Source organism: Leptonotus elevatus, chromosome 13, assembly GCF_054856555.1.
Source record: "Leptonotus elevatus isolate MCC_2025b chromosome 13, RoL_Lele_1.0, whole genome shotgun sequence".
In the NCBI taxonomy this organism is placed as follows: domain Eukaryota; kingdom Metazoa; phylum Chordata; class Actinopteri; order Syngnathiformes; family Syngnathidae; genus Leptonotus; species Leptonotus elevatus.
Genome location: NC_141251.1, coordinates 13,228,692 through 13,247,554, shown reverse-complemented (window position 1 = coordinate 13,247,554; position 18,863 = coordinate 13,228,692). Strand labels below are relative to the sequence as shown.

The 18,863-nt window shown below is 42.6% G+C and overlaps 1 protein-coding gene across 1 annotated transcript; it reads left to right on the top strand.

The window, feature by feature from the left end:
* The first annotated feature begins 1,052 nt into the window (after window positions 1–1,052).
* On the top strand, window positions 1,053–17,708 carry LOC147163892 (uncharacterized). The gene is made up of 5 exons (XM_086092177.1): window positions 1,053–1,105; window positions 6,063–6,156; window positions 7,592–7,622; window positions 11,736–11,806; window positions 15,477–17,708. Exons 2-5 carry the CDS (start codon window positions 6,079–6,081, stop codon window positions 15,705–15,707), a joined length of 411 nt encoding a protein of 136 aa, XP_085948303.1. The 5' UTR covers window positions 1,053–1,105; window positions 6,063–6,078; the 3' UTR covers window positions 15,708–17,708.
* Window positions 17,709–18,863: the final 1,155 nt, after the last annotated feature.

Sequence of the window (18,863 nt, the reverse complement as noted above, 5' to 3'; positions counted from 1 at the left end):
TAACCTTCAAATTACTGTGGCAAAAATCAAGCAAGTTGAGTCCCTGCTAAATGTCACACAAGTGGAGTCAAGTCATTACTTGGGTGAACGTTATTATTATTGTCGCACATTAGCTACTTTTCGCCCAGCATTAGCATGTAGCATGAATGCTATCTGTGCTTGTACAGTTATTTACATACGTTATTTACATTTATAAGTTATTTACAGTTGTTTACATATGACCTAAACCAGTCTCTAATTGTCTTTTACTTTATTGTCTTGCCAACATGAATCTTAATTCGTGTTTGACCAGCTACGGGCTGGCTAAAAAGTGAAGTCGAACATAGTTTAGCTGGTTGTTGTGTGAGTGATGGATGAAGTTCGAAGTCATTGTTGTAGTGTCTCTCTCGCATATTTTGAGGTGCAACGCTCGCATGTTGTTCTACTTTTCTCCATTTGATCAAAAACAAAATCCAAATGTAATCATCTTTGGATGTCCCTACATTATACAGTGGTACCTTTAAAAACAGTGGTAAATTGTTCAACCTCCGAAAAAAAAATTCCCATAGGAAATAGAATGCAAATGCAATTCATCCGTTCCCAAGCTCCAAAAACAGAAAGTTCCTATTTTAATTTCTATTCATGTTTCTTACATTTACACCCTGTACAGGATTTAAACAATACAAAATACCTCACATTTTTTGTGGTGGTGTGATGGCATCAGTGGATGAAACATGCTATGATAATGCTTGCTTTAGTTCAGTGCTGAGTTTGTGTATTTTACATTGGGTATATTGTTGAGGCTACTAAGAGGTCCTTGCGTGCGTTGTATAACTTCAGGCAAGTTGTTGAACAGCTAAGGGGGGTATAATAATCTCCTTCCTAATTCCACTGTTGTTCGTAGCACTGTACGTTTTGTTTTTTTTGCTGCCACTAGCACTGTTGTCTTTCTTTGAGCCTATGGCGAACAAAATTGTCCTGAAAAAAAAAAAATCTAAATGCGCTCACGAATGTATGGAGCACCTCCGGGAGTATTTACGCTCTGATTGGAAATGAGCAGCGCATCGTCTCAACTACCGCAACGTGATTCAGCTCAGCTTCATTCGCTCGGCTACCCGCTTTCAAGGTACGTTTGGCTTAGCTTGCTTTGCTTGGGTGTTCGAACTACGAGAATGACTTCAAACTTTAACACAATTATTTACTCCGATTTTTGGGTTGAAGTCCGATTTGTACGAGTTCCGAGACGTTCAAACTCCGAGGTTCCACTGTACTTCCTTCGTGGAGGTCTGCTAGCTCTCAACCTCGTAGCATATTGGTGGGTTGCTAGGTTTGTGAACACTCCACACAAAAGTTTCTTAGTTTTTTAATTGATCACAAATGTTATGCGCTCATCCCTCCTCTGGAGGTCGTGGGCTGAAGTCCTTCTGCCCCTTCTCCAACTTGAACTTCATCAGAGTGTGCCATTTTTCTTTTCTCTATAATGTTTTATCGTGCTCGTTTGAGACAAATGTAATGTGGCCAGTGTATATACATTATTTATTATGCATCTCCAGACATGTGACCTCACTCGCCCTTTCAAAATGGCGCATGCACTTTATGAGAGCAGCGTGGGTGACTCTCCCCGAGCTGACAGAGAAATAAATAGATATAGAGGCAAGCAAATCATGTTTGAAAGGATTTACCCAAAGGACATCAGCTGACTGGCTAAAGCTGCTCTTGGCCCTTCCCGCGGTCACCATAGCAACAGACTTTCCAAATCTGGCCAGTGCCAGCCTCGCTCCATCACAACAACGAATCCCATTGATGCGTCTCTGGAATGTGTCGGCCTGTTCCTAGGGGAGACCGGGGGCCATTTGCGCAGCTGCTCAACAGGGGGTGACTGTACAGTTTGCGTGGTGCTTTCACTGCGCTCTAGTGAATGTGAACTACACGAGGGGAAAATGCACAAATCTTGCTCCCAAAAACTGTGAAGGTCTTCGGAATGTAAACAGAGAAGAATGTGTATACTGTCATTATTGGCTTTTACAGAGGCTTAAAAACAATTGAGTGCTCCATCTACACAGTCTGAAGCGTTTTGCCTCATTAAGATATAATTGCTATTGTCAAACGAATGGCATATCGTGTCGAAAATTAATTACATCTCTGTGAAAATCAGCCATCCGATATTAAGTCACTGTGTAAATAAAGACTCAAGGGGGTCACACTTGCGAGGATAAGATGCTACGTACTGTACTGCGGATATACCAACGGATAAGTCATCAATTAACAAGCCTAATGAGTGAAAACTTAAGCTATGGAGGTCATAGTCATTTTGTCCGATGATGTTTTGTGCGCTTATGATTAATGAAAGCTGACGTCAGGGGAGAGCACCGTCTACTGTGTACGCTGTGTGATTGCGGAATGAGGCTGTGGTAAATATGTCACAGGGATATAGGTTATTCATGCTGTGTGGAGCTGGGTAATGATTCTTTCCGGATGTGTGTTTATAAATGAGACGGACCAAAGGGTCATAAAAAGCTCATTTTGGAAAGCAAGTAATAATATTTAGTGACTCTAATCAAGCAACTATTGATCCTGCTTCCTCGTGGTTGTTTGAGCAATGAATGGACATGCGGGAAAACAGTACGGCCTTTGTGTGAGAAACCCCACCCCCCTCTCCCCCACCCTCCCCCCATCCGCTCATGCAACCCCCCTCCGTCCGACGTGGCAAGTAACCCAAGCGCAAAGTCACGAGCTGCCCTCTTTCCCCTTTTAAGCAGGTAAGACCAGCTGTCGCCATGGTTACAAGCCACAACCATGCTCCATCTCGAGACACAGTGGGGGTGGAGTGTGTGTTCCAATCGCAAGGACGTCTCAATCACACCGGCTGCACACAGGCAATCTCGTTTTTCTCGCCACAAGATTTAACCGTCTCCCTGCCACACTGCTAAGACCTGCTCAGAATAGCACAATAAACAGCCTATAGTGGCCAACAAAGCTTCAGCGGACATACTGTTATAAAGTGTGCATCGTGACATATTGCTTCCCACCTTATATCCACCACGACACATCACATGTTTTGATGGGAAGACTTTTTACAGTATTTTGGAGTCTGTGAGAAAATGTGCCCATTATCCTGACAAACATTAAATACGTACTAAGGTTGGAAGCAAAATGTCTTTTGCAGAGTAAAATAATAAAAAATAATGACCATGTATAATTCTATTAAATTTTTGTTTTGTTTTTAGTCCAATAATATGTCATTGTTGGTTGCTGAATTTCCATATTTCCTATTCAAATACATGGGTGAGACGAAAAGTGAGGCAGCGAGCAGCCAGCCTCACCTGAGATTGCACAATAACCCACAAAAAAATAGAAATACAACAATTCAAACCATCTACTGGTAAAATGTTTGTACTGGAACAGAGAAGGCTCTTGGCAATTTTCCGCATCATCTGCACAACTGTCATTGTATTATAATTGTCGCACAACTGGTCACTTTATCTATACTTGATGACTCGCCGTATTGTTGGCACAGCTGTCATTTTCACCAGCAATGAACCTCACCCCACGGCATTGAAAACCTATGCCATTGATTATTACTACTCCCCCACCTTTTCTTTTTTTTCCTGGCTACGATGCATTTGTCTTGTAAGAGTAACACACTATGCTACGGAAAACAAGATAAGGCCAGTGACAAATAAAACGTCTTTAGTTGATCAAACTCAAGTGCTAATATGTTCCTGTGACAAATGATTTAATGTTGATTCTGTAGACTTTTTTAAATGTTGAATTTTAGAAGTAAGGTGCTTACATTTTCTCTCCATTAGTCAGTCTGCCTACCCATCCATTCACTAACTCTGTTAGATAGTTTCCATGGCAACTGAGAGAGGGGAGCCTGCTTTGAAATGTGATTCCTCCATAAAAATACAATGAATCCTATTCATATGGAGCATTCATCGGCAGCCCAGTGTGTGACTAGAATTCACATCAACCTGTATAGGCCAACTCCGAAATGTTAAAATGAAAATACTCAATACTGACAAAGAGGAGCTATGACAAAAACAAAATAATCAAACGGAACTAACTTTTCTATTTTTTCCCCCCTAAGCTTCACAATTAGCATTTCCTAATTGGCAAATGGCAACACACTGTACATACACAATGCTAATAACAACAATACTCTTTGAAATGCAAAGTGCTTTGTCCCAAGCATGAAAGACGTTTAGACAGCAAAATATAAATTCCCCATAATGCCGCTCTCATCAGCATTATCATTATTCGTGAATAAGGAGACAGAACAGTCTGCTGTTGATGAGTGTGCACGATGAATCATTTCACAACCCAGCCCACTTGTCCTTATGCATAAATATTTTTTTTTTTTGTTTCTGCACAAAGGTAATTTTGCAGTCATTGTTTGTTACATTTCTGATGATCAAATGACGACCTTGTGGCGTTGCCATGGTGCGTTTAGCACGTTGCTATGGCTCATAGCACTACATTAATTGGATTTTGTCGCTTCCTGATTGCCAAGGTAACAAGGTAGCATTGTTTAGTAGCGTTGTCAATTCAGCCATTTTATCCAACTAATTGTTCAAATTCACTTTGTATTAGCAGTTTAAAAAAACATTAAAAAAAAAAAAAAGCATACCACAGATGTAAATACTGTACAACTGAGTACATGTTGCCGGGTGCAATTGCATGAGTATGAGATAAGTGCCCATGTTGAGGGGAGTGTTGTGTCCATGTGAACTGATGGGTGAATCATTTTGGAGATAACACACAAGCTGTTCACTTATTGCAAATGGCGGTCAGCACGAGGAGCCAAAGCAACTGTGACGAGTAGCATGTAATTAGCATGGCTTACTGCCCCTCCGGAGCCGGACGCTCTCATGCAGCCCTCCAAACAAACAACAGCAACAACATTTAAATGTCCTTGCGTGTATCACCACGACGGAAAATGCTTCCCTATCGATTTTCTTGTCCATTCTGCACTTGCCTTACTACACTAGTTGCTTCAGTGGGACCGGGAGCAAGTAAAGCCCTCAGGAATGGCACAAGAACTACTACTTCATTGCTGTTTTCAACACAAGGATGCTGTGCAGCTTGAGTGGCAGAAACGCTCCGAGAAAATGAGGCGCTGCGTGATGACGGAGGAGGGGGGGATGAGTGGGATATGAAAGGAGGGACTGTTGAGGGTGCCAACAGCATATCAACAAGCACCTGACTGCAGGAGGTGATCACTGCAGGCTTTCACTTCCTCCCCACGTTCTCTTTTCCAAAAGTGTGCAGAAAGGGAGAGAGTGAGAGAGCCGGCGCACGTTTTAAATCATGCAATGCAATGAAAAATTGATGCAGCCGACTGCCTGCATACTTATATAAGTTTGCCCGCGTGTACCAATCTATGAATGTCTGCAGTGCTTCGTTTGCAGCGCGTGAGAATGTTTCACAGCTCTGCACAGCTGGTGTGTGGAGAGATAAAGGGGAGTCTGTGTCTTCTTCTTTATCTGATCGAGGACCTGATTGGAATATTAATGGCCTATGCAGATCAAGCTATGCAGCTAAGGCAGATTATTCAGCAATCGCGGATCTGTAAAAGGCGACATGAGAATAAAGTCAGAGTGCTAGAAAAGTGTTAAAGCTGCATTTTTATGACCATATTTACACATAATAAATATGTTACAGGTGAACATCATTGTGTCCCTTGAGGTGCGTAACAGAAATAGCTTCCCGTCATGGCCTTGTTTTGTCACAGACTCATTTATCATAAACCGCACCGCATGCTCACTGCAACCCACTAGTACCACTACTATGATTACATTCCGTCAATATTCAGGTTAACTAATGTCCAAATTGCGGTTTCTGAAAGATTCGGAATAACCCGTTAACGTGTCAGTACAATGAGTTACTCTCGTAGAAATGAAACGGTAATGTGATTGGTCCCCTTCAAACCGCGACGCACGGACAGCATCATGACGCAAATAGCTGTCACCGTCCCTCACCACACTAATAAAGTTGTCGGTTCCCTTTTTGCTGTAAATGGGTGTTGCTGCGCTGCATCCAAAATTCGCCATGTTTGTTTATCTCTGCTTGTGTATTTCCAGTGGGTTAGCACACGAAATGCCACGCATACAAGTACTTCCTGAACTCAAAAGACCAACATTCCTTGTGGATAGAGCATGTGCGGAAAAAAAAAAGGTATTCCAAGCGCATTTATATGACCTACTATTCAGGTTAGAAAAGGGGTAACCCAGGGGTCTTATTCAGGTTTTGTGTTATTACTTTAGCTAATGCTAAATGCTAGCTTTGCTGACAGTTCAACAGAACTAAACAAACCAAATGAACTCACCATTAGCTCAGCTCTCGGAAGCTAGCTGTGTCATTAACCCCGCGGTCCCACGTTGTAACACTGACTACGTTTACATGCAGCAACGATTCATGTAAGACAGACGCAACGCCGCGCGTAACGCTTAGTGTTCAACAATGCACATCCGTGTAGGAACATTAGATGACACACACACAGTTCCGCTTTATCCAAACGAGCAAGTCCGTGCTTCTGGCGTGTACCGACAAGAACTACACTTCTGGAGCGAGTAGGAAACGGACTACTTTATTTAGCGTGGTGATTTAGTCATAACTGTTTTAATTTCCTTATTTCCTCAGTAAAGCTTTGTGAGTGTTATCGCAATTTCTGCCAGATGCAGTCATGACTGGGACTTACTCTATTTCCACATCAATGGGCCATTGGCAATGTGTATTGAATGATGTCTTTAAAAGTATTTTCTCATGTCTGGTGAATTCCGGGTGGGCTGGGGTCTTGGGGTTTTTGTGATACCGCCCTTCAAGATAGTATAAGAATATTGTAAGTCCTCTGAATCTTCGCACTAGTGAGAGGCTGCAGCCATTGTCTGGATCTCATTTGTGCCCGGAATATTCTGAAATAAAAGCTTCGAAGCAACTGTTCATCGATCTCCAGCCTGTATTCGGATAATCAACGTTCTCTCTACCCGGAAGAAAACGAACACGTGGAGGAAAGATTTGCCTCCTTAACACGTGTTATTCCGATTGTTCCAGAAACCCGAATTCTTACCATAACCCGGATATTGCCTGCATGTAAGCGTAGTCATTGGGAAAGCGCCGCCAGGAGCGCTCAGTTTGCGTTCGTAAGTACATTTGTAAGTAAATGCAGCATTAGGCTAGTAGGACTACATTTCTCATGATTGCTAGACTCGGAAGCAGGAAGTAGTTCTCGTTCCGGTATGACGATAACATAGGATGCTTTTAAGCGATTAGATGCGAAGGAGAATGCAAACGTGAATGTGAAAGTAAATAGGAAGACATTTTACAGTTAAATTCCTTTATAATTGGGTTATCGGTATGACAACTGTGTGATTGACATAAACATGGCCCAAACAATTGACTTGCTAACTAGACAAATGAAAAAACTAGATGCCAGGACAGGACCTGCTTAAAAGTGAGACAAAATAATGGGGAGAAATCGTGATACAAGATTTAAAACCATTCCACTTAATTGAATAATGGCCAATAAAAAGTAACGCCTTAAAAAAGGCACCATCTTGGACTGAACGTGTGTCCCACTAAGTCAACTTGTTTTGCTCATTTTGTCTTTTAGGTGTGCAGATGCATCCATCCAGTGAGACAAGGTAATTGTATTTGTCATGCTCACACACTGTAAACAATTCTGTCTTCGTGACTGCGTGAGTGTCTGTGCGTTGCCGACAAGAAAATGAATGAAGACAATTGTGTCACCCACACAATGCGTCCCTTCTGCTGCGAGCGTGTTTACCATGGCAACTGCCTCCCCATCCTGCAGCATCACCGCCGCTCGGTAAGTGGCCACCCATGACAACGAGATGAGAGAACAAAGAGGTTTTTACCGCGCCCGTCTACAAAGCGTTCGCCTCACAACAACAGTTGTAAAAAGCATTTGGACGCCCCGTGTATAAATGTGCAGCAGCACGTTGTTCGAGTACTGATATGCTCCTGAGGGTTTGGTGCAGGGTGAGCCGTGCGAGCTTGCTGAAGCTATCCACTGCAGTGGTCTTTGCTGGAGCCGTGCCAGTATCATTTGCGAGCGCTATCAGCCTTGTAAGCTAAGACGGTAGACACTAGACCCTGACCAGCTCAAATGAATAGGATGTCAGTTCCGCTTAAAACCACAGGCCCTGTCTTCTACTCGCTGTGTGTGGACTCTAAACAGGGAGGACATATCCAATCCAAAAGGTGAGGGGTAATAAGATCCCCCCCCCCGACACACACACACACACACACACACATTCTCACTGAGAGAAAGAGCGGGGACATCTGTTCAGTGATAGCTGATTTTTAATCTGGTCTGTGTAATTGCTCTAAAGCAGAGGTCATGTCTGATTTCTGTACTGCCTCATGCCTATAGTATGCGGGTTATGTCCTTTTTGCCTTTTCAATTTGCACACCTCCAATAATCTGAAATGTACTTCCACAAACAGATATGTACAAATGAAATGGCAACTAGCCAGCGGAGATAAAAAGATATATGTCAGCGGTGCCAGTGCAACCTTAGCCTGACCACAGATCATCTACCCTCCTTGGATGGGGTTGAAAGGTTGTTTATTTCGAGCTAGGAGCCGAGGGGGTTGCCATGGTAACCTTTCATGGGGGTCTGGCACTGGCAGCACTTGGGTGGAGCTTGGCGTGCCTGGGAGGCAGCAGCCACACAGGTGCCCGGGCCTGAGCAGCTGTCAGATAAAGAGGGGTTTGTCCCCCATTCCATACCAACATGCATGTCAATCACCCTCACCCTTTTCACTCCCTGTCTTCCACCCCCACTTTTTTTTTTATAGCCTTTGATCAGGGATTGGATTTGCTGCTAGAATGGCAGAGGCAGGAAGTGTGCAGGGGCCAGGGGTCCCCGGGGCCTGAGCCAGGGCGGTCCACAGCATACTCTGTTTTCATGGGCCTGCGTCATGCCTGGCCTGACCTGGACCTGCAATCAGTCTTGACTCGCACATCACGGTCGGTGTCATGCGGGCCACTTCAAAACAGGCCAGGACGATTGATCACAGAGACTCAAGTCCAACCTGGATACAGCCCAGGGCCCAATGGCATCACGCATGTGGCCACAGATGACTAAAATGACCCCCTGTCTTTCCTAAAGCAGGATTATGACCTCTGAACCCACCTTCTCTATCCTCTGAGAACACAGGGTATCTACTCTATCTGATACTGTTGACATGAAGATCAATAGCTGGAAAAGAAAACCACAGCAATCAACTACGACCATTTACATCATCTGTGCTAGGTCGTCTTATTTGCACTCAACCCACCAACATGACTCATCAACTAATATATGGGAAAAAAGTAGCAGTACTTTCTCAACTTTGCATTCCATTTGCGTTCATCAGTTGGAAGCTTTGCAAACATATTTAGTATTTCGAATCAAGAACGTATCAGGGAGAAAAGTGATGACCGTTCTAATGAAAGCAATGACAGTTGTCATGGAATAGATGAATTAAAATAGTTTTCTTAATTTGTGGTTTTGAAGTGGTAGGGCCCAAAGGGATTTCTTCCACCAGGTTTTAAATCTGTGGCAGCGCAGGGGAAAATGGTGGACTCGTCAATTTTATACTCTCTGCAATGAATGTTAAGTACATATTACACTAAAATGTGCTTTCACACATAAAGTAAATTTTTTGACATGGATCTCTGTTCACATAATTCATCCGATTCAAATCACTCCAATTCCAACGTATTCTAAAAATTCACACCATTGGGGCTACTATTTTTCTCATTCCAAAGTTATTCAGCTCATTCAATTCACCTTGGAAAGGATTTTCAACAAGTTTTGCACATACCAAAAATTCCCATTTTTTTCACAAAAACCAAAACCAAAAAAACAACAATTTATGACATATTCTACTTTATTCATTCCTCACTGAACAATACTTGACCGATTCAAACCATTCCAACTTCAACATGTCCAGATCATTCAAGCCATCATTTATTATTCACATTCACAAAATTCACATTTTCTAAAGCCCAAGATTCAAAATATTTACATATTCACCTCCGATTTCTATATATATTGACAGATTCAAACCACATCAACTTAAACATATTCAGCTCATTCAATATCATTCAATTTCATAACACATCATTCCATGTCATTCCCAAAAAATAATAATTCCACATTATTCCCCATGCTTCATTGTTTTTTTATTCAGCCTTCACACCCAAATTTTCCATAAATTGCAAATGTATAGTTCTACATAGTATTTGTACAAATGATCACAGCGTATGCAGTTGAACACCCACATTTTTTATACTCAGGTGCAAAATATCTGTGAAAAAAATAGACACAAAAAACTGTAAACACATTATTTTCAAAATAAATTGATTATTGAAGAGTCTGAAATGATTTCAGACATCCAACAAAAGGTTTTTGTGGGGGTGGGAGGTAATATTTTCCTTCTTAATTGTTGCATGGTAGTTAACACCCTGAACAAAAAAACTAAAATAAACACAGTATGAACATTTTGGTCTTAAGCATATGCCTATTTAATGATTCTTAGAACTAGACATTACAGCAGTCTTTTTCCCGTTTTGCAATTATAACAGCTTCCACTTTTCTGGGAAAAGATTACAGAGATTTTAGAGTGCGCCTGTGAGAATGTTTGTCCAATCATCCAGAACATTCGTGAGGTCAAAGGAACAATCATTGCTCTGTTGAACTAGTGCACAGTCGTGCTGGAACAAAAACGGTACAATTGTCAAATATTGGCATAACCAATAAAGACGATAGTAAAAATGAAAACGTGGGCAATGGAATATGTGTCTTATTTCAAGCGCTTCTGCTCAACCCATCTCGTGCGTGTATGACAGCGTAACACAGTGCGACTTGTTCGCCCTGTGTACTTTGCAGTACACGTGTAGAGGAGGTGGCAGCAGCGTGTGGTACCCGTAAACACGCCGTGTGGGTGGAGCAGCGCCCGAGGGGCCCGAGAACTCCCGTGACTCTCCGCTCTCTTTGCCGTGTTTATCCTGCTCATCGGATTCAATTACAACACACACTCTTTCACCATTCTGTTTGATATGGCTCGCTGCCAGGAAAAATAGTCAATAGTTTTTCAAGAAAGCGGGCCTCGTGGTCATGGAGGCCACGATGATGACATGTCAGGCTAACGGAGCAACCGGCGAGTCAGCAGAAAGCCAAGCCTGGCCGGTTTGCACAAGATCCCCTCCCATATGCTTTTTACTGAGAGAGGCCAACAGAAGTTGATTGGAGGAAAGTAAGCGCGGCGGCTTGAGATGAAACACCTGAATAAATGAGCGATGCGCGCGATGCTAATGTGACCGCATGCAGGCTTGCTTCCTTCTAAATTGCACTGAGCCTCAAATAACTCTGGCAACGGCAGTGTCTCTGTTTCCCTTCCCTTCTCTGAGAGAGGCTAAAGTTCAATTGAGCTCCTCTCAAATCCCACCAAATAATCTTTGGAGCCTCTTCAAAATAAGCATGAGCCATTCCTCCTCCAGCACAGTAAAAATCCAATGCAGCTGTTTTTTTTCTAATCTTCCCCATGTAAAGACATGGCTGGGCTTCCAGCAAACACAAGAAAACGGTTGTGGCCAAGTTGAGGTTGAAAAAAAGAAAGCAGCAATTTTCAACTCATGCAATTACATTTCGGTCCCCTGAGAGACTCATTGCAACACAGTGAGCGGGAGTATACTCCAGTTCATATGAAGGCAATGCAATAACTGTGCAATAATGTCTTTGGCAGCGTCTCGCTCTGCTGTGTTTCTGGGAGCCAGTGAACTGCTGAGGGATTACAGGCCCTTCAAAGTGGCGAAGGTATGTGGGTTTGGACGTCTGATGCTTTTCCACTGCACTAAATGCTATTCCAGTTCATTCTGAATTTTGGCACCAGCAAGCTGCTGGAAAACAGCGTCTCGCTGCCACAGGCTGTTTATTATTATTGCAGAGAGCTTTAATCCAAAATGGCGATTCAGCTACTGTGGTGTGCATGTTGTTCTCATGTGGTTGCATAGTAACCAAGTAAAAAACGTGGCAGCCTGAAGAGTAAACAAGTGAGTGAGAGCTCTCTCTCTCACACACACACACATACACTACACTATCATACCGGATTTAAAAGGAACCCCAACTGTAATGACAAGTTTGCTCTATATTATTTATTTGGTTGTTACTAACATAACTACGAGATTCATTAAAAAATATATATATTTCCAGTTTAATACATTTTGTAGAAACGTTATTGTTATTGTTATTTGCGTCGCAACGCATTCAGTGCATAGTGACGTAGAATGGCGGCAGGCTCTCTGCAAGCAATGTGAAACGCCTATAAAGAAAGCCAGGTAAGTCTCGTAGCGTTCCTAAAAAGACGAGCAAAACTCTTGAATGCGTCTGGTGAATGACGAGAGCACGGCGTGGGGGAGGGTGACTCTCCCGATCGCATAATGTTTCTCAGAGGAATCTCAAGTTGTTTCATTTGTGTTTGAGTCAACATAAGAGGACATGTGTTATTATTTTTAGCTAATATGCTAAATGCTATCTTGGGTGACAGTTCAACAGCAGTGTTAGGCAACCGGTTTTGTTTTGTTTTCTCGGTCCTGGTGTTTTACCTCGTGGTCGCATATTGTAACATTGGAAATTGGCTAAATTCCCATGATTCTAAGACACGAAAGCAGGATGTGGTTCTAGTTCCAGACTCCGGGTATGACGGAAACATGAATGTGAAAGTAAATAGTAAGGAATTTAACCATCAATCTCCTTTTTAATTGGTTTATCATATGAGTCGCTATGTGAACGGCGTGATTGACATACACTTGGCCCAAACAATTGTCTTGCTGATTGGACTATTTAAAAAAAGCAACAACAACAAAAAAAGCACAGCACTTGCTTAAAAGTGAGACAAAACAATGGGGCTGGCTAAATCCATTGGGACTTTGGACACAAAGCTTAAATGAGACTGTCCTGGTTAATCCGTCTGGGCAACATACATCAAATAATTCACTACTAAATCATGATGATAATGGGCAGCTATATTAATTCAAGAAACCACATTTGGTAACTTAACCCTTTAATGGCCAGACTAAGAAATTGTCATTGAGAAAAAAAAAATGCCTTGCATTTCCTGGTTATTCGGGACACAAACAACAACAACAAAAAACCCAACTTTTTTTTTTAAATACCTAAAATGAGTTGAAGTTCATTTACAAACAAATATCTAACATTTAAAAACATTCTAAAGTAAGTGTGCCAAACAGAGCATTAAGCTAATGTTAAAATGGACCAAGAGTGCTTTCAGACAATCAGCGAAGAAAATCTACATTTAAACTCATATCTGGACTCAAATCATACTATTTTATCATGCTGCATTTAAAATACTATCAAATGTATTTCAGCTGACACTTCACTGCTCCTCTATTACTGCACAATATTTGTCAATTCACTGCTACTACTAAGTACTTATATTTCCTGAAACCACAAATAAATTGGGATATAATAATAGATTAATCAGTTCGCTGAAATACTGTCGATTATGTGGAAGTGATTGTTGATTAATCGCGCTTCGAAGCAGTTGAGGCATAATGGCGTGCACTACTTGGCTCCAACCAGCAGAGGCACTGTTGATTCAGCCTATACTAGTTTTCTGTCAATCGGCAGCAAAGAAGTACAACATGATGTCAGCTACAGGAAGTTACAGCAAGACCTCAACTACGACACAGTTCCTCTGGGCAGCATTATGCTGCTTGATATAACAAAAAACAGTATGTTAAAACATTTAGAGAGTGATTCTGTCATCACATTAAAAAAAAAAAGCATTCATCAACTCATTCACCTTTAACTGTGGATCAGTTTCCAGTGTAGCACATGCTCTTAGTTGTCTGTATTTTTAGCCAAATCCTGCTTTCAGTCTATTATTTTCTTCCGCCGTGTTCGAGAAATAAAAAATGTGACCCGGTATCGTGGTAATAATAAATGATCATCAAGCAAAGAAAGAACGAGGTGAAAGAGTGTAGGAAAGCGCGGCACAGTCCCACGAACGGGTTAACAGTAGACTTATTGCTTTCATTTCCTCTTGTGTTCCATCTGAACAAACAAGGCGGGTGACCTGACAGAGCACAGAGGGGCGGAATGAGGTTGAGCAGGGGGAGGGGGGGTGGGGGGGACGTTTGCCGTGACTGGAATAAAACCAAAGAGAGGGGGAGGTTGGGTTCTGAGGGAGGAGGAGGACAAGCTCACCACGTGATGGAGCCTAAAGGCTTAAAAAAAAAATACAGACAGAGACACCCACTACCTCTCTCACATCCCCCACCCCCATGTTGACGTTGCACCACAACAACAATTCTGAGAAATGGCCGCTGTCTGTATTCTAGCTACCATTTACACGGCAGTGATTCAGTGCACACAACGCTTTCATCATCATGTGACCTTTGTTCTTCACTCCTCCCATTCACTCCCCGCTTGTCCCATCATCCACGTGGATGCTTTAAAAAAAAAAAAAAAAACTTTATTATGCATGAATGAAAGTGTAGACCAAACAAAAAAGAAAAGGTGAGTCAAACTAGGACTGTGTCGCAGAGCAAGAAAAGGCAGCGATGCTTAGGGATAATGAAGAGGTGGGGGTGCAGTCTGGACTAGAAGCACTAGAGACATGAGTCATGGCAAGCAATCTCCCAGGGGGCTCATTGGTGCAGTCTATAAATGGAAATCGGAGGAAAACAGCGGCTTCCCTCGCCCACCCACTACTGGGTTATGCCTTATTAGACTTTGATAGCTTATGACAGCCACTGCCTTGTTTAGCCTTCTCCTGAACTTAGCAATATTTTTGCTTTTGCTTGTCTCGACCTGGCAGCCAGAAAAGTGAATGTGAAAGGGGGTCTATATTAAGCTGCTTAGTGTCCAAAAATTTATTCGAGGACACTTAAAAACAGGCCATGCGTTCTAAGCTGTAAGTAATGTTTGTCTTATCTCTTTTTTTCCAACGACTTAGGTTGAGCCATTGGTTCGCCGTTGGCTGCTCTCATTTCCACCCAGTGAACAGCTCAGTTCAGTCATTTTCCTTGGCCATAGCGATGTCAGCTACGTGCAGTAAATACAGTCGTGTGACATCATAGCGGATTGTGAGGGTGTCACCCACCATTAAGTTCCACAAAGAAGAAAGGATAACGTGGAATGCCAATTGTCAACAAGGATAGAGAAAGTGGGCTGGAATAGTTGCGTATTTTGTTACCCCAAAAATATGACCGTACCAACAACACGTCGCAATTATAGAAACCATTAAAAACATACAAAAAGCAATATAACAGCACACAAGTGTGCTACATGCGTCATCTGGAGCTGTCCAGAATTGATATATATCAAATAACATGGTCTACTTTGAACTGCCAGATTTACTTGAGCAAACTTGAAAGAGGAACATCCAACCACCCCCCCCCCTCCCCCAAATACGATCCTGACCTATTTGAATTTATGTAGCAGCTGCATTTTTTCTTTCAAGACCTGTTTCGTCACATCAAGCGAGCGCCAAGGGTGGCCCAGTGGCACAGCACCACCTGTTCTCCACACCCCCTTTCCACCTTCCACCCCCGAATGTACCCTGCCCACCTGTTTCCTTGGCGAGGAGACACACCCTGCCCGCCGAATCCTGCCTGCTCGTCTGCACAAGACATCAGACGCAGACAGGACTGCGGCACGCCGGGTCATCCGATTGGAGGGAGGGAGGGCGTGATCGGTGTTGCTGCAGGCCTTTTGTTTAACTGCCTCGTGGAAAAACTCCCCGCCAGGTTATGTTTGCGCTTCTTTTTTTTTCACCTGTCGGCACGGCGCTTTCTTTTCATGTGCGGGCTCCATTGTAGCGGTCGTCCCTCGAGGCGTTGAAGACTTTATCTTAGCGGAGTAAAAGCAAAAGAGGTAAAGTGACGGGTTGTTTTAAGTGTTTTGGTGAAAACACCTGCTAGGCCCTTTTTTGTGTGTCAGGTACATTAGAGCTGTAAGGTTGGATTAAGATGAACAGAAGGGGGATGCAGGTGAGGGGCCGGGGATCTCAGCTGAGGGCCACCCCTGTGTTTGTTGTCGGGGTGGTTGTTTTAGTCATAATACTGTGTGTTTATCTGGAGCTGATGCTAATGTTCCCTTGGTGAATGGTATTAGCCAGCACAGCTGCTTCATCAGTGGCTGGTATAATGTTTTCAGAAATAAATAGAAACACCATAGACTCATTGCCAATTGGAGCATTTATTCATGGGAGCCTTTTTAACCTCAGCCAAGGAGCAGCGGATCTTCTTTCGGCGGTGCGACTCTCTTATCGTCTTGAATGTGCCCAGTTAAGAAAACTCAGCTCACACTTGTTTATTCCTCAAAAAATGTAAATACAAGGTTTTACAGTGCACATTTTTAGCTTATTTGTATATAATGTTAGGGGTGTGCATCGCTCCACAAAAGACGATTCAATACGGTTTTCGATATGTGTCCTGCGAAACAATTCAAGGACGTTTCGATTTATAGTGGAATGATTTCATACGGTTCGATACGGTACGGCTCAGTTCAAGATAGTATGATGCAATGACTTTTGTTGTCATGTCACATAAAAGATATATCTCTGCAATAAAAGGCGATACGATGCATATCTCGATATATTTCCAAGTGATTCAGTTCGACCCCTAATGTATAAAATATTTGGTGTCAAATGTACGTATGTCTGTATGTTTGTATGTGGAAATTCATTTTTTCATTTGTCGTTGCATTCAATTCATGCCCAAAGGAAGATTTTATTTTATTTTTAATGAAATTAGTTGATGACCTTTAATCAGAAAAAGGAAACTTTCCTTTGTTTGCTTTATTTGGCAGGCAAAGAGGAAATGGTGCATGTGACAGTTAATGACTTTCACATTCTGCCCCCCCCCCCCCCTCCACACACACATATACTTGATGAACTGTGATGAATGTTTTTTTTGTGTGTATATGACACAGCTGACAGCAGCTAGTAATAAATAATTTAGCAACAGATTCTGTACTAGCTTCATGTGTATGCCCTGCACTGTGATGAGATGTTGTTTCAGCGTGGCGTCAAAAGGCCGCGACGGCTCATGCTTCAACATAGTCCTCCGTAAAGTGATCTCACCGCCATGTTGGCTCGATGTCCCAGCAGGCCTCGGTCCCGCATGACAACGAGCGTCCTGTTTTCCTCCACAACATAGCAACAACGCCCAAATGCGAGCTCCAAGACTTCAAGACGTCTAAACACTTTACTGGCCCAGGTGATAGAAGTGTTACACAAATATTCCAAGGCTCGATCGGTATCCAGAACACTGCCCTGCTTTAAATAAATCCATTAAAAGTCAATTGGCCTAAAGTAAACAATGAATTTTTAGCTTACATTTTAGCTTAGTAATATATTTGAGCCTTGTCATGTTACGTTTTAGCTTAGCTTACATTTTAGCTTTGTTATGGTACATTTTAGCATAGCATTCATTTAGTTTAGTCATGATACATTTGAGCTGAGCTTACATTTGAGCTTAGTCAAGATACATTTAAAATAGCATAGCTTGCATTTTATCTTAGTCATGGTACATTTGATCTTAGCTCACCATAGGACAGTGCAGTTTGTTTGTCGTTGTCAGGTTGTTGTTTTTCAGCTCAAGAGCCAGATTAGGAAATTGTGTTCCTCTCCAGGGCCCAATTTACAATAATGCATTTCCATAACATTGCATATCATTCTGAACCACACATGAATTTATCACAACAAACTTGAATCAAGAGGCTATTTGCCAAGAAAATGTGTGCCTGCTTGGCAATCATTCAAATAGTTTCCAGCGTTTTAGTCTAACAATCAGCGTCTGGGCACGGGACTTGGGAGAAGCGCTGTTAACAAAAGAACACAAACAACTTTCAAATTCTGCCTTGGTTAAATGTGAGTGTATTTCAAAATAAAGTTTCAAGTTCATGCCTGTCCAATTCTTAAATGGAATGGAAAATGAATCTCTTACGCTGTTCAGGGTCGTCACCACTCAATCAAAGGGCACATACAGTACAGTATAGTACAGAGAAAAATACTGAAAAATATAATTTTCAAATTTGTTTAACAATAGAGTCAAAGAGAGCCAATCAGAAAATCCTTGAGAGTGTTTCATGCTTTGGCCATCCCAAAAAAAAAAAGCGTTGTCAGCTCAGGGCCACGTGGACGATTGCGTCTCATATTTCAAAGCCAGCGAGTCAGTTCAGGCCTCAGCTGGTCCACGTCTACTTTAAGACTGATTCGTCTTGACTACTTTGCAAGGTCAAAGATTCCAGACAACAAATCTACAGCCTGCAGCCAATCTACAACCGCAGATAGATGGCCTGCTTCTTTTTCACTATCACCGCAGGGATTTGAGTCATTGCGGAACACACATCTGGCCCTCTCCGGCAAACCAGGCACCAAGTCTGTTGTTTGTCCTCAAAGACGGCTCGCTCGTGTTGATATGTCCTCATACATATCAATTACTTGATGACTTTGGCAGTGTCATTCCCAAGGTGTTTGAAAATGAGGTTTCAATGTCAGTTGAGAGGCGTATTCCAGACAAAAATAACACAGCTTTCACCCCCGGGCTATCTCGCGGCGCATGCAGTGAGGGAACCTGAAACCCTCCCGACTGAATAAGACAGAAATCCGGGCTTGCACAACCAACATCTTGCATCTGCGGATGAACTTCTTTCCACATAACAGTTAAGCTGTCAGCAACTCCAGTCGGTGTTTATTTGGAGGGGTGGAGCGATGAGGGGAAGTGAAACCTCTCTGCACTTTGTTGCTCGAGCACATGGTAGATTGGATTCCTGAAAACTCGGACAGCTAAGATGGCGTCACGCTCACTGTGAGTCAGAGACGGAGCGTGTGCCCTGGATGAAC

Excerpts from the sequence above, each read along its gene's own strand:
- LOC147163892 (XM_086092177.1), top strand. The coding sequence starts at position 6,079 with ATGCCACGCATACAAGTACTTCCTGAACTCAAAAGACCAACATTCCTT. Across the intron at positions 6,157-7,591 it reads CATGTGCGGAAAAAAAAAAG|GTGTGCAGATGCATCCATCC; the intron begins GTATTCCAAGCG and ends TTTGTCTTTTAG. Across the intron at positions 7,623-11,735 it reads CATCCATCCAGTGAGACAAG|CGTCTCGCTCTGCTGTGTTT; the intron begins GTAATTGTATTT and ends TGTCTTTGGCAG.